This window comes from Taurulus bubalis, assembly GCF_910589615.1.
Source record: "Taurulus bubalis genome assembly, chromosome: 3".
NCBI lineage: Eukaryota > Metazoa > Chordata > Actinopteri > Perciformes > Cottidae > Taurulus > Taurulus bubalis.
In genome coordinates, this window is record NC_136591.1 from 11,792,587 (window position 1) to 11,809,016 (window position 16,430).

General features: G+C 44.0%; 1 protein-coding gene across 1 annotated transcript; it reads right to left on the reverse strand.

The window, feature by feature from the left end:
- Nucleotides 1-1,288: 1,288 nt before the first annotated feature.
- Nucleotides 1,289-13,576, reverse strand: kdm6ba (lysine (K)-specific demethylase 6B, a; the record flags this gene model as incomplete). The annotated part of the gene is made up of 20 exons (XM_079215617.1): nucleotides 1,289-2,851; nucleotides 3,009-3,179; nucleotides 3,374-3,500; nucleotides 3,754-3,895; nucleotides 3,982-4,169; nucleotides 4,513-4,627; nucleotides 4,749-4,897; nucleotides 5,044-5,112; nucleotides 5,201-5,316; nucleotides 5,517-5,722; nucleotides 6,084-6,189; nucleotides 6,442-6,568; nucleotides 6,795-10,432; nucleotides 11,017-11,580; nucleotides 11,854-12,027; nucleotides 12,187-12,360; nucleotides 12,535-12,612; nucleotides 12,734-13,019; nucleotides 13,184-13,279; nucleotides 13,458-13,576. The coding sequence occupies 20 exons, from the start codon at nucleotides 13,574-13,576 to the stop codon at nucleotides 2,837-2,839; spliced, it is 6,660 nt and encodes a 2,219-aa protein (XP_079071743.1). The 3' UTR covers nucleotides 1,289-2,836.
- Between the last annotated feature and the right edge of the window lie 2,854 nt (nucleotides 13,577-16,430).

Consider the following 16,430-nt stretch of genomic DNA (forward strand, 5'->3'; position numbering starts at 1 on the left):
CCAACTGTCAAATATGTTGCCATACTGTTTATACCGTGGTAAGCTGTCCTTGAAATGTCTCCTGATTTATTAGTTATGTTTTATGGCAATATTGAATTTTCACAGAATTCTTGGGGTACTACGATGTGTCAGGTATTGAGTGTAATTCAGTAGTTTAGCCAAAACCAGATATTCCTATTTGGCTGGATTATTCATAAACAATTTAATGTATTTTTTAAAAAAACATTCTCAATACATATTTATATTGTGATAGATAAAGAGAATTGTATGCATATTGCACTTCCCTAAGTCCTCACCTCTATCAGATGAGAGCAGTTCAACGTTTGTTGTGCTCTGGATTCATGGTGTGATGACAGAAAAGTAAAGTGTGCTTTTCGAGTGTGACCAAACTATCTGTTGAACAACCCTAATTTAATTTGAGAACTTTAAATAACTTTTTGTGGACCCGTTGCATACATTATACGACCTCATGCCACTTCAAATTCTGACCAGTTACATCAGTGATACACGTGAACTTTATTTATTATAAAATGGCACAACATAGTTTGCCATAAGTCCATCAAGGAAACATAACTCAGATAGCCTAGTGGAACAAAGTAAAAGACGATGATCTGAGTGACTAACCTAATGCTAGGTGTATTACAAGTATGGATACATTCTTTGTGAGTGTTATGGCACAAATTAAGGGATTTGAGGTCAATAATGTCCCGACATGTACTTCGATGACTAGTATTTGACCAATACAATCTCATGTAGAAGCTCCTTCTTCACAAACATTGGGGTTTCTCCCAACCTTTTATATCACTTACTGTGACATTACATACTATACAATATTTAATGACTTTTTTCATGACATACTTTGTTTTTTGCCATAATATATGACATTTTTAATGACTTACTATAATATTACTATTTTCTTTTTAATGGTACACTAACTTTTTGTATTATGTGTTTTATGTCGCACTATGCTATGAAGCAATTTATGACATTTTATATGGCATACTATGACTGAAGAATGTCATGAGTCTTATTTTTGTATGTCATTAAATAGTCTGTAACATTTGTAAAATGGTGTCAAAAAGTCCTAGTATAGTATGTAATTTATTTTTGAAAACGTCATAGGTTGCGTTTAAATCCCCAAAAATACCTCATAATGTCTATTCCTAACCACTTTCCCATTGGTGCATCAGATGTCACGGAACAAGTCGATTGGAAAGAAAATCAGATGTTTACAGTCTCTTTTGGATTTATCAAAAAGTTTTTATTATTAATAGTAATGTCACACAAATTCACAAGTGTTTAAGACGTCTGGCTCAGTTTGGTGTGTGTGTTGTGTGTGTGTGTCTGCAAGTATGTCTGTGTGAATTCTCTAAACAGTGCAGTTATAAATAAATGACCACAAAGAGAAGAAAAAGGATAAGGTAATATTGCAACAGGAAAAATAGAATTCTCATTTTAAGAAGATGAAGAGAAAAAGAAGTTGTTCAAAGAGAACATTTAGCACCATCTATCCCATTATCATATTCAACAGATAATATCATAAAATCATTAAAATCTCGTCTAAAAGCCCCTACATAATAAAAAAAATTACCATTTCTCAAAACACTTTGGAAACAGTTGTTTTCCTTAATGAGCATACAAACACAGCATTCCATTAGTCATCTTCTCTACGTGAGCAGTGTGCCTATTGTCTACAGGAAATGTGGTGTTATATTCAAGATAAAGATATCATTTAATATATATCAGAAGGAAAAAGGCAGGAGTCATGAGAGGCAAGCACCATAGAAAACAGCAGCCTCCACTCCCGTGGACACACAACCCCAAATTTCAGTTCTTACAGAGCAATTGCTTACTATAAAAAATAAAGAGGGAAAAAAAACAAATCGAAAACTTGTACAACCCTTTAAAAAAGGGAGCCATTGATATCCAATAAATAGAAGAAACATTTTAAATTAAATGTACAATGCAAAAAGAAAATCCAGGAAATACTAAGTCTGCATATTGGAACAAAACAATCAGAGGTACAACACACAAACACCAGATGGCAATGATTTTTTTCTTTCTTTTTTAAAGAGATACTCCATACAGAGATGGAAGAAATGAACAAAAAGACCTGATGCGTGACAACTTATTATTCTCCAGAGGAAATTAAAAGTATAATTCATACAAACACAAGATTTACAACACATACAAGAATTTTAAAAACAAAATGAAATCCCCCCCAAAACAACCAAAGTCGTTAAAACCCGTATGTTTTGAAGCATTCCAAACATTTGTATTTTTTTTAAATTCTTAATGCTCTAGAAAAATTTTCATATCTCTATTATTAGTATTTTTCATTTTCTCTCTTTTCTAAATACAAGGCCAATGTGGTATATATCTAGGTTGATCTAGTTTAGAAAAAACAAACCAATAAATTATTTCTTAAAAAAGACAGCACCCCACAAAAATTGCAAACAGCATGTACAAATCTCAGTATTCAAGACGACAACAACAGGAACAAGTTCTCTGGTATTGACACAAACGCACCATTGAAACCATCATGTACCCTCTGCAGTTTGTTCAACGGCAGCACCAACTGCCCCCTTGTGGGTGTCTGGTTAAAAGCACCATCTGAGAGTAAACTGGTATTGTATTGGCGGCTTGGTATTTCTTTTTGTAAACAGTAATGATGAGTAAACGTATTCAACTGGCTGTTCGGCAAGTGTTAGCAGTAGTAGCAAAAATTATTTTAAATAATGAAAAGTTAAGTTGAGAACCAAAGTGAAACTGTGTCTTTTGTCCTGGCTTGCAGGAGTTTTGGTTATGGCTGAGGAGACGCAGGAGGGGAGCTCTGTCACCGGGAGGAGGCCTGGTGAGACACAACACACACGGATTCAGTCACAAACATTTTAATTGACAGTTGTTTTCTCTAGTCAGAAACTCAAAATTCATGGAGATGAATGGACCAACGGGAAACCTGGACCAAAGACAGCAGGAGCATTGAACAGAGGGACGTGTCTGCTTACCAGATTGAATGAGTCGTATATGTTCATGAGCTCCTCTATGCGGTACTGCTCCAGCACCACCACGTTCGTCAGGTTGGGGCTACGCTGACGTGCGCAGTCCTCACAGTGAACCACATACGTCTTCCTGCTGTTGCTCTCACTTGTCACAAACAACAAATTGAACACCTCCAACTGTAGAGGAGAGAATAGGTTGCCATTATTGCTAGAAAATTACTTTAATATGTGCACCAAGCGTACGGTTATGAAGTGTAGTGCTGGTGAGTTTGTTGATATACTGAGTTCACTGTTTACTAGTCACCAATAAACTGGCAAGTGACTGATAAAGAGACAGACTTTCATGGTTGGAGGGACTAATGGCTACTCACGTCACACTCATTGCAGTAGTAGGCAGGCTCGTCCTTGACCCGACTCTGATAAGATAACTTCTTCCCGCCAGCCACCAGTTGGTCCCGTAGGATCTGGATGTGCTTCATGGACTGCAGCAGGCAGTGTCTGGCAGAAAGGAAAGGATACAAACAAGTGTTATCATAAGGAATCCAATACAACAACCCAGCAATAAATACTTGATCAATGTTTTAATGTTGATTGTGAAGTAGTGCTGTTGACTTACTGAGATATTTATCTTCTTCCACATCTCTAACATGTACTAAACATTAAAACCTTTATGAAGTGAGATGTATTGCAGGGCTGCTCATTGGTTGTAATTTGGTGTAACTAATACACAGGCAAGTTGATGTGTACTCACTTGACCAGCTTGAAGGTGTCTGGGTCAGTGATCTTGACAGTGCGGGCCGCGTTCCAGGACACATGAATCATGGGGACAATGGATTTCACCTTCTTCACTTCGTTCCACTCAAACCTCTCAAGGGCCAGCTGGTACTGGTAAGCTGCATGAAACAACATGGAACTCTGTTTTACAAATATTCCAACTATTGTTGACGTGATCTGTATTTGGTCACCAGAGGCTCCTTACCATTGAGGGGACCGACATTCCATGCGATGTTGTTGCACCAGCCAACGGCTTGAACCCAGTGAACGGTTCCAGCGTTGATCCACACCAAATCTCCAGGCCGCTGAATGAAGCGGTACACTGGGATGTTTGCTTTGTAGAGGTCTTCCAACACTGGCCACCAGGACCCTGTGAGGTAGTCCACTCCATGCCTGAGCACATAAGAGGAAAACGCACTCTGTAGAAAGGTGTTGGGCAGTGATCAAAAAACCTCCCAGCCGACATTCTAGAGGGTGAAATTGAAGCACTAGTCAAGATCTATGAACTGTAGTAGGCTTGGCTCAACTGACAACTATCTGTGGATCTTCTTCAAACCGCATCACATCAATCTTTTTTTTTTTTACCCTTGGAAATATTCTTGCCCTTGGACAGATGCAGTTGATGACCCCTGTTGTAGGGCTAAGCATCGTAAATACACCTTTGCACTCCTACTTGTATTTAATACTGGTGTAAATGTCAAAAATGAATAATGTCAGCCTGTCTTTGTCTACTCACTTTACACAGAAGTCACTGATGGCTTGCCAGTGATTCTCATGGACAGAGAACCACTCACAGTCTCCAGGGCCAATGTTGATGTTCACAGAGCAAAAGTTATTGTTCTCCTGGTGACCTGTTGATTAAGGAAAGAATATTCTCACATGAATGGTATTTCATGGTCTTTATTTTAAGTTAAAAACTGGTGTTTCATATTGTTTTAACTAAAGGTCTCTTCCACCTATTGAAGACATTACCTGGCGTTCGGCTCCCTGGAACCTTCATGTAGAGCTGGACAGTGTTCATGCCGAGGATGGTGTGTCCGACATGGCTCAGCATGTTTCCACTGGATGCCACGCGCATAAATGCCGGCAGCTTCTGCAACTCCTGAAGCTGGGACTTCCACCTAAAGTAAAGAAGTCAACTTGTATCTTTAGTAACGTATGAAAAGTGGCATCAATATGCACGTGTAAGCAGTGTAGTATTTATTGATCACCGTATTTTGCCACATAAATCGTTATTGTCTAAAGGTGATCAGTTGAAGTTGCTCACCTCTTGGGGTCAGAGAGGTCAATGTTGGTGCCAAACTTAATTATCTTCCCCACTTGTTTCTGCTCACCACTAAGGAAAAGGAAAACATTATTATTATAATTAAGTATTACTACAAATTGCAAACCACTATCAGTACATTTTGCATCAATATCCTTACCTGCTACTTTCTTTAGAGCAGTCCTTAGTTGGAGTATCAAAACTGTTTGATGGCTTCTTCTCCTTCTCCTTCTCCTTCTCATCTTCATCATCCTCGTCGTCGCTGCCTTTCTCCTCCTGGAAACACAAATCACAACATGTTTATCAACTTTATCACAGCACATAATAAAAAAGACATGAAAGTCCTCATATATTAAAACTATTAAACAAAATGTTCAGTGTACATGGATACAGAAATTGTGGAAGCTCAACTTGTTAGAAAAGGAGAAGTACTAACAATATCGCTATTCGTGGCAGGGATAGTAGAACATATTTACCTGCAGACTCTCTTGGAAGCTGGAGGCCTGGTACTGGGCATACTTGGCAATGGTGGTGTGAGAGCGACTGCTCTCACAGGGCCACGTCTGGCCGGTCCCACTGGGGTCCCAGTTCTCATCAGCAGGCTGCTGTACCTGAGTCCTCACCTCTACCGCCTGCTCTGCATTAGCTTCCACAAGTGACTTTGTAGAAAACAGCCCCAGGCCTAAAAACAATGACACATTTACATTACAACCAATTGATGCAGATTCATAGTATATTGTTTGCAACTAAAGGGTCAACGACTATTTGAAGTAGCAAGATGCTTAAACATATGATTCACTTTTGCAAAGGTAGTTTTCAAATTGAGGCTGGAGATACTCGGATGGGGGTGTATATAATGAGCCTGCATATCAAATCTGATGGGCTTGTTGAATCACACATTTCCTGATCTAGGCTGCCTTTAAAATGCCTGGATTGTCTTGTTTCTTTTCTCAGTTGGAAGACACTTTAGGTGTATCAGGAGAGCCTACCACGAGTATGTAAATAAATGTAAAGCATTAACAGTCACACGAGTGGAAACATACTGAGTCGCAGAGATCCAGCCAGGCCCCTGATGACAGTAACAGGATTCTTGGGGTCTGTGCAAAACTGCAGCAGCACAGGGGAGAAGGCATCCCTCTTACTCTCCAACTACGGAGAAGAAAAATAACATCAATACACAGAAAGTCCATATGTCTTCATGCACAACACATCACCACAAGAGGGCAGCACATGCATATTGCATCTAAATAACTTTATGGTCCGTTATATGTTTTTGTGTGTTGTCTGATTAAACAGTAATGGGCCTTCCCTTATTTGTTGGTTCTTTTTTGTGTGTTATAAAAGATTAATTATTCCAAATATAAGACTGTAAGAAAGCTAGTATGAGATATAGGGACGTACATATATGCTGGGTGTAGGAGGGTTGAGTTTCTCTCTGGGAAGGGGTTCATCTGAGGTCATGGTGGGCTTGACAGAGAAAGCTGGGAGCAAGTAAGATTCTCTGAACTTCTCTTTCACTCTGGCCCCCCTACAACAGGAAAAAAAAAACAGAACATATTGACAGATGCAAACACAAAGAAACAAAACACGTGTTTGTTACTAGTCCTGTGCGCATGCTATCTGATGGGTCGGTTTCCTTTGCTCAACACAAATATACAACTCTAACCTGTTCATGACGGTATATGCCTAAAAAAGGCAGACTGAAAGATCATGTCAAGTATTTTTAGAAGAGCCTTCCTCCGCAGTGCACTTACTTGCATGACCTGATGATTTCACTGGCAGTGTTCTTAATGTTGATGTCCTCCAGTGGGATTCTCTTTTCCTCCACGTCGGAGGCAATGAATGTCTCCCTGTCCCCGCTCTCCACTTTGATCAGGCGAATCTTCAGCTCTTTGGGTGGCCCATCCGACAGCGCTTTCAGTTTCAAGAAGTCCGTTGAACCCAGCGAAGAGCCAGATTCAGAGTCTTTTTTGTCCTCGGAAGATCTTTCTCCCGAACTTCTCGAGGTCCATTCTGCTTGCTCCCCTTCGCTGGTGGAGCTGGCTCCAGATGCGTCCTTATGTTTCGTTTTTTCTGCGTCATAATGACCCCGATTCTTCTCAGACCCCTCCTTGCACTGGAGGTTGAGGTCACCGAGAATTCTGCGATCTTTCTTTTCTTTGTGGCTCTTGCCATCCTTGTGCCGCTTATGACTGGAGCTGGAATGAGTGGAAGATGAAGATGATGATGACGACGACAACGATGACGACGATGAAGAGCAGAAGATCATCTCCTCTCTCTTTTCTCTATGCTTCTTCTTTTCTTTCCTGTCTTCATGCTTCCTGCTGTGACCATGCTTCCTCTTTTTATCTTTCTCTCTGTGTTCCTTTACTTTATCATGGTTGTGTCTGTCTTTCACTTTGACATGGTCATCAGGTTTATCAAGGGAGTTCGTGCTCGGAAGTGACTGTCGACTAAGCATGACCTCGCAGCTTTTGCCCAGTTCTGCCAGAGAAGACTCAGAGATAGTCGTCAACAGCTGCTCCTCTTTGACCACCTTCATGGGTTTTAGGGTAGAAATACTCTCCGTTTTGATAGAGTCTATTCTGTCTTCTGTTGTCTCTACATCATCTCTCCAGTCATGAGTGTCCTCTATTTTCATTTGTTTGTCTTCAAACAGAGGAGGAAGGGAGGACTTTAGAGATGGGAAAGCTGGACTCAATGGTGGGTTTGTTGAATCTGACGTCGGAGAACTGCCTTGCTGCTGGCAGCAGATATCGGGGCCCAGTGACAGTGACGAAGAATATTTGACCCCGAGAAGAGCTGATGGAGGGGGTCTCCCAAAAGGACCACCGCGGTAGGCATACTTCTGGCTCTCTAGGACTGTCGTTAGGGACTTGAACATGCTGTTTACACCTGTTTGGTGGAGATGGGGTCTTTGGGGTGGCGGAGAACAAGATGGTGCCTCAGAGTCCTCGTCATCTTCCTCCTCATCAACCTCACTTTTAGTCTGCTCGGGTAGGCCATAAAGTTTGGCCAAGTCGCTGTGGCGGTAATTGGTGTTCCCCACTCCCATGTCCATTGGCCGTTTGGGGTTCAGAGGGACATTTGGAGAAGGTTTAAAGTAGTCCTCGTCCTCCTCATTGAGAGATGATGTTCGGCTGCAAGGGGATGCCAGAGAGCCTTGGCGACTGAGCACAGGAGGGCTAGAGTGCGGATTGGATCCAAAGTCTTCCTGGTTGGGCTGATGCTTCATTGCTGGAATGAGGTCTGGGGCACTCAGGTAGCTCTTGATAGGCAGGACACAAGTAGTAAAGTTGTCAAGGAGACCTGTGGACCCAGCCTTTTCACTGTTATACATCTCCTCTTCCTTTTTGATAGATTCATCCAGCATAGCCATAATGTTAGCCAGACCATCGGGGAGCAGTGTGGACAACTCAGAGGGCTCTTCCTCAAATTGGGCAGACTCAGCAGCACAGCTACTGGCCTTTTCCAAACCACTTCCGGTCATCTGCTGGTTCAGGATTCCCCTCATAGAGCTGGAGGTGGAGACTAAAGGTGGTGTCGGGTTTTCTCTGGGAAAAGCCTGATACAGTTTGGGGGGCTCTCTAAGTGCCAAGGAAGGGAGAGAGTGTTTGCTGCCGTCTCTCTCCCTGGCTGAGTCTTTGGATAGGTTGGGTGCGGCTTGCATTGCCGGGGGCTTGTTGGGGTATACCGACTGGTTCATCCCTGAGGTATTGTGTGTTGATGAGGGGCTGAATGTCGTTCCGCCATTGTTGCTCCACATCTCCCTCTGCCTCTGCTTTTCTCTGGCATACTCAGTCTGAGGTGTAAGAGGGGGCGGCCGCAGCCTTTCTACAGGAGTAATGGTGGTGGGTGTCTGGCCTGGTGGACAGGGGAGTACGCCACCACGGCTTAGCCAGGGGTAAGGAGGTGAAGCCTGGGAGCTGGGGGGTAATGGACCTGAAGAAGGTGCAGTAACAGAAGAGAGGCGAGGAGGTTGGGGTGTTGGGGAAGTGCTGCAGGAGAGCAGTCTCTCCAGATTTTCCATAGCGGTCTGCTCTTTGCCTTTTGCACTGCATAGTTCCAATCTCTTTTTCTCCTCCTCTTTCCTCTCCAACTCTTGTTTTTTCTTCTTTTCGTCCTGCCGCTTTAGTTCCCTATTCTTTATCTCCTGCCTCTCTGCTTCTCTCTTCTTCCCCTCCTCCTCTTGCCTCTCCCACTCTCTCCTCTTCCTTTCCCGCTCCTTCTTCTCCCATTCTCTCTTTTTCCTCTCCTCTTCCTGCCTCTCCCATTCTCTCCTTTTCCTCTCCTCCTCCAGCCGCTCTGCTTCTCTCCTCCGTCTTTCCTCTTCTTGCCTCCTCTTTCTCTCCTGTTCCTGCCTCTCCCATTCTCTCCTTCTCCTCTCTTCCTCCTCCTGTCTATCCAGTTCTCTTTTCTTCCTCTCCTCCTCCTTCTTCTTCTCCAGCTCCTTCCTCTTCCTCTCCTCGTCCCGCTTTTGTCTCATCTCCCATTCTTTTTTACGCCTCTCCTGCTCCTCTCTGTCCTTTTTTCTCCTTTCCTCAGCTTGCATGTGACCCTCTAGCTCTGCATCGAGCTTGTCCAGAGCCTCTTCAATGGACTGAGGGACAGAGGTCGGAGCTGGTGGACGAATCTGGGGCTGAGCGTACGCCTGTGTTGATGCAAATTCTGACTGACCCAGTCTGGAGGAGAGGGCTGGATTGGACAGCTGAGGTGCAGTATTGGCAGTGGAGCGTGGAGTTGATTGGTATTTAATAGGAGAACCAGGGAGAGGATTTGAAACTCTACTTGTAATCACACTGTCCCCTACCCTCTGGTGCCGTGAGGAGAACAGAGAAGAGGATGAGGAAAATGCAGGGGGTTGCTCGATTTCAGCCTGAGCATAGCATGATGTCTTCCCCTTCATAGGGCGGGACTTGGTGGGTTCCTGTTGTTGTGGTCTGGGCAGCCCCTGTTGGTGAAGCTGGTTGGCAGAGGCAGTTTGGCCTCTCTGACATCCTGGCTGCAGCAGAGTATCCAGCTGGGAGGTGGGACTAGTGATACCACGGGAGGAGGTTTGGGGTACAGGCTCTCTTCCTCTCTGCCAACTGCTATTACTGCTGCCATTGTTCACCGAGCAACCAGCAGGGGGTGAAGTGATCACCCTGGACACACCAGCCATAGTTACGCCACTAGATATCCTGCTGTTGTTATAGCCACTGTCGGGGCAAGGGGCCTGGGCTATGGGAAGATTGGCAGTGATGACAGGTGTTCGAGTGGAGTTGGTTGGGAGCAGAGGAGGGCCGACATGATGGTGATGCTGGGAAGGACCAGGCACACGACTATCCATGACGTGATTGTGGCTCTGCTGGCGCTGAGGTAGCAGTCCTGGAGGCCTGTAAACGCCCGACTCCTGAAGAGACACACACAGAACCGTTTTCAATTAATACATTTATTAATAACAGGGTTCATACACATTTTGACCAATGGATTTCCATGACTTTTAACCAAATTTCCATGACCAAACATTTTGTGTATACATGAAAAAGTGAGAAAATGTAAACTAACAATGATAATTCCAAAGCATACAGTATACCTTAAATGACACAAATGAATGAGACAATAGTTTGATTCAAAGAATAAACATTTATATAGATGCCTGTATGTATGCCTGCTTAAATTTTGAGAATCTTTCTTTTTAAAGCATATTAATTATTTCAAACTCAGCGTAAATGAACGTCATGAACACATGAATATAACACATTTCCATGACTTTTGGGATTTCTTTTTTTCCAAGAACTTTTCCAGGCATGGAAATACCCATTTTAAAATTCCATGACTTTTCCAGGTTTTCCATGACCGTAAGAACCCTCTAATAATCTCTCTCATTTTAAGCCTGTTTATTTCAGAGTAAAACGCCTGCTGCCTCATATCAAATAACCATGGCACTCATAACTGTAGAACAAAACGGATGCAGTATGACTGACTTATACTCACTGCAGAATGACTGATGGGCCTGCTCTGGTATCTCCAGGCTTCATGGGGCCCACTTTGCAAATGCTGAGGTACTGAGGTGCTGCTGGCAGGAGGAGGTGGAGGAGGAGGGGGACCCTTGTGCCCCAGCCCTGGATGAGGCTGGAAGTGGCTGTAAGGCACACTGCTGCTGTTGTTGTTGCTGGTTGCAGGAGGGTTTGCTGGTGACGATTGGGCATGTAGGTGTTGATCTCTGTCTCCCCTGGTTGGGGTTGATGCCGAGTGAGAAGTAGCTTGGCTGCCACCTTGGATCCTAAAAGGAGGGCCTCTCTGGTTGTGAGGACCACGAGGCTCCATGGCCTGGCAGGATGGAGCTATCCCTAGTTTGGAGCTTGGGCTGGGGTAGGACGAGGGAGGGGACTGCTGGTTTACAGCCTGAGGTTGGAATGCATCTTTCTGGAGTTGAGGAGCACATCCCTGGTTGTAGCTCCCCGCAGAGGAGTTTAGTGGAGGGGAGAGGTTTGAAGGGGCGGAGGAGGCAGGAGAGCACTTTTGGCCATAGCTACCCATTCCTTGTTTGTTGGATTCCTGTTAAACAATACAGAACGAGCAAGAAAGCAACAGCGGAAGATTAGAGTCATATAAAAGAAACCGGATGTAATCAATTTTGGGCATGGCGCTATTCACAGCCCCGCAAACAATACTCTGTCAGATTCAGACAGTTAATAGAATCAATACATATTTATGACACCACTCCATCCAATAAAGGTGTTCCCATTGATTAAGGTCAACAGGAAAACATTAAACCCTGGCTTGAAGAGCCATATACGTAATGAAAGGATATTTTCTTACTATTCGGAGCTGGAACTCCTGCGATTGTGGGTTCTTGCGGTCAGAAGTCTGTGGCTGCCAGGGAGTGCTGTTTTTATGAAGGGGGTTCCAGAAGGCAGCTTTTGGAGGGAGGTGGTGCACTGATGACTGGTGCTGAGATAGCAAAGACTGGCCAGGGAAACGCTGCAGACCAGGATGGGGTACCTGCCCAGAGAGTGGGACATTACAATAGTTAACACTCAAAGGCATGACTAATGAGGACAAACAAATTGTAGAGAAAATGTATAATTGAGGTTATAAATCCCCACTCAGTGTGGCTGTTTTAGTATAGCAGAACATTTTTTGTTTGTTCCATTCTGATACCTGATCCGAACTCTTTTTCCGCTTGCTGGGGCTGGGGCAGTCCTCTACAGCTGGGCGGGAGGATGGGTGCATGGATGGTGGAGGAGGAGTGTGCTGGATAACTGAGTGCTCTCCCAGTGGAGGGCCTTGTCTCTTCAGCTGACCCCCAAGCATCTTCCCTGGGTAGCCCCTCTGCTATAAACAGACAAATGAAAGGGTCAGTTCAAAAATATTCCATTGGTGAAATATTTAGCCAAAGCTCAGTGACAGAGGCTCTGTCTGGTTGCAGCGGAAATGACAGCCGGAACAGAGTCTTCTATGTCTATATGGATGATGAAACATGATCACAGACAATTAGAGAGCTCCTACCTGATGCACCTGAGTCCACATCTCATCTCCCAGCAGTGATGGACCCCGGGGAACAAGCTGCTCTTGGGGACCCCCAAACTAAAGCAGACAGGTATGACAACACAGAAACTGTGAACAGAGCCATCTACATATTGTTTTTCATCCAAGAAAAACTGGTGCATAAATCCACCATCATATCACTGGTAGCATTGTCACTCACCTTCAGCAGTTGGTTTGGTCTGCTGGGGGGAAGGTGGGGGTTGGGGGGAGGGCCGCCACTTCCTGCATAGCCTCCATTATGGATACGAAGTGAGTGCTCATTGGGCAGTGGCACAACAGAATGTCCTTGAGGAGGGAGATGGGATTCATACAGCTGACCGAGTTGCTCCCATGCTCTGTGGGGAGGTGGAGGGTGAAGATGATGAGGAGGAGGTCTCTGCTGTTCCCTCTGCAGACCTGGTAACATTGGCTGTGGGAGCTCAAGCTTCTCACTTCCTCGCATGGGTCTGAAGAGTCAAAAAAGACAAACGGAATAAACAATATTACAACAAAGAAACTGAAAACTGATCTAACTTACAAAACAAGCTTGCTTTCTCATGGTCAGTTGCTGAAAACAAAATTACTCTGTTTTCACAAAAAAAAAATTGTGATGATGCTGTGCATGACTTACCCATTACCGAAGAATTTACTGGGATGGTTCAGTCCAGCCATGGGACCAGGAGGTAGATGGGAAAGGAGCTGGTGTTGGTTCATTCCAGGCGAACACCTGAAGAGTAACAGAGACAGCACACAGTACAATCAGTTGACATTTTCTGGCAGTTTTTAGTACATTCAATGTTTTCCTTCAGTTTGTCTGTAACAACATAATTAAAGGTTATAGCTGATGGATTAAAGTGGAAGAGGTTCGTAAAAGTGTGTGTGTATGTGTTGTCATGGTCACAAACCTGGCAGATGGCTGCCAGGCGCGGCCGCCCACAGGAGCCCATGGTCCCCGGTTGAGTCCGTCCAGAGGGAAGGAATCCCGTGTGCCACGCCCGCCAAACTGCTCTACTGCGTGATGCATCCAGCCTGTGGACGATAGCAATACAATCATATAGCTACTCACATGTTTTCATAGAGAGAGAAAACACTATGTGGAGTAACAGCATAATGAGTTACATGCTGAAAGTTAATTTGTAATAATTAAATAAATGTCAAAACGACCTGAAGCGTTTTATTGAATAACTTAACACATTTAAAATATAATCACTATGTGTTGCTGTTGTAAAGCACCAATATCGTTTCAATGTTGTGGCCTTCGTATTGGATTTGTGATCAAATGACAGACTTGTCATTATGCAACAAACCCCAGATAATTATTAGTTTTTCGTCACAATTATAGGCTGTACCCAGATGATGAATTGAATGAAAATTCACTTAGATACAGCTTTTTGAAAGAGATGTATTTGACATTGCATGCTTGAATTTAAACATATTTCCACTTGCACTGCTACATATTTCTATAAATGTGTGGTCTCTTTAAAGGTTATATAACAGCAGTATGCACGTTATATCATAAACTTACAACACAGTGTCTTTCATTGAGTGTAATTAAAGTAAATAAGAGAGCTCCTACTCACCAGACTAGCTGTATCTGTGAAGCCCTCCACTGCAGCACAGAGAGGGCCTCACTCCAACACTGAGAATATCTGTACTGTCCGACTCCTCTGTCCTAAGCACCAGGAACCCAAAGCCTGCTAGCTACAGAGAGAGAGAGAGAGAGAGAGAGAGAGAGAGAGAGAGAGAGACTATGAGAATGAGCGCGACATATAAGTCAATAAAGGCAAGTGGGCTCTCTTTTGAATAGGCTTGTTGGTGCATGTATATGCTTGAGTTGGAGAGCATAGAGGGAGGGGTGTAAGAAAAAGGGGAGGTGATGGTTTCCTGCAACCAGAGGCAACCTGAATAAAACCCTGAATTTACGCTTATTTAAATCTTTATTCTCATCACTAGAGTTTCCTGATTCTGTTCTAGCTGGATCATTTCCCAAATTCTCTAGAAGTCTCAAATCATGATGGATGTCTTTGTCTGTAGCTGGCCAGCTATTAGTCAATCCACCTCTAGGAGGCGCCAGTAAGCCAGTCTGCACAGAACAGGATTATTACCGAGGCCCAGATGGCTCAGTGGGGAGCTCACCTACAAGGACAGACCTGGGGTTACTGTAATCCTTACCATGGGCCTCCTGATAACAAGAGACAGAGGGAAAGACTAAGAGTGAGAGGCCTTGGTCACGTGCCAAGTGTGTCTGTGTGAGTGTGTGCGGCATCGGAGGCAATGCCAAGTGTGCAAGCTGCATGGTCGTGTCAGGCTTGTGCTGATTTAGTGCATGCGAGAGAGAATGGTGCGCTCTCTTAAGTGGATAATTGTGTGTATGTGTGTTGTGTGTGCCGCAGCACTCAGACGGGTGTGTGTATGAAGTGTGCGTGCATGTGCATGCCCAGTGGATACACTAAGGTTTAATCTCATTACGGCAGGCGTGATGGAGAGGGAGAGGGGGGCAGCAGCGACAGACGGTCGGAACAGGATGGAAGGATAGATTAAGGAGAAAAGATGGAAAGGAGGGAAGGGATGGAGGGAGTTGGAGTGGAGTGGAGAGTAGGAACGCTGCCATGAAAACGCCCACACACCTTCCAGCACACACACACACACACACACACACACACACACACACACACACACACACACACACACGAAACCGAGATATATCTCCCTCCCCTTCCTGCTTTTTGAAACACTGCACACACACGCACACACAAAAGACAGAAGGTGTCACAATACAAAGAAGACCGTGTTTCAAAGTACCTTGATTAAAAACAAAAGGCAACAAAAGAGATCCCTGACAAAACCTGAGAAGGATGGATTCGCACCCACTCATTCACCACTGCTGTTAAAAACAAGTCTTAACACATACAGAAGATGTAACACATTCAAATATCCAAAATCCTAATGTCTTGTCACCTCTCTTAAATTGATTGTGAGATCAAAACGAATCCTCTGAAAACAGCGCCTCAGTCTCCCAACTACTTCACTCTAATTTGGATGACACCAATTTAAAAAGGTGACAAGACCATGATCTAAGAATATTTGATACTGAAACGTAAAAGTAACAATCTGTTCAGTGGCAAGAGAAATGAAACATGGAGGGAGAGAGAGAGAGAGAGAGAGAGAGAGAGAGAGAGAGAGAGAGAGAGAAAGAGAGAGAGAGATTATGATTCACTTCTCTTGCTCAGCACAGCACTAATCCACCAGTTTTCCTAAAATTAGCTCTGGTCATACACAGTCCCGCTTCCCACTAGTTCCTCTTCTCTGGCTTTCTTACTCCCACCAATTCTGGATCTCTCTGTCTATTTAAAGCCCAGTAGGGGATATTTCAATCGCTGGACACTTTTAGCTTTCCAGGAGGGATGTTTTACTATGACACATACACAAACACACATCGCCCTCTCTATCTCTTCCCTTCCGACTTGCGGTGATCCTCATTCCAGCCGGCTCTCCTGCTATGTGAAGATAGGCTGTTGTCAACAGTCAAGGCTGCACACGACATGCTTTAAGATACACGGACACACACACACACACACACACACACACACACACACACAGTACCTTTTAGAGTAGCACCAAGTTATTGATTCACACTTGTGTTATGGCTCAGCTTCGGCTGCCAATCATCTCTCTTGGGTCTCCTCGACCCTGAAAGACAGAGAAGACAAAACTATTCATGTCAAGCTGTTATGAAAACAACATGAAGCCGCATCAAACACGAAAATCAAGAGGCATGATGATATATGAAGCCTATATTTGATGTAGTTCAGGGCTGAGGGTAGTCTTTGCTTGTAATGTGGACCAAAAACCTCTTTGTGCCGCTTCTCTCCTCTGAC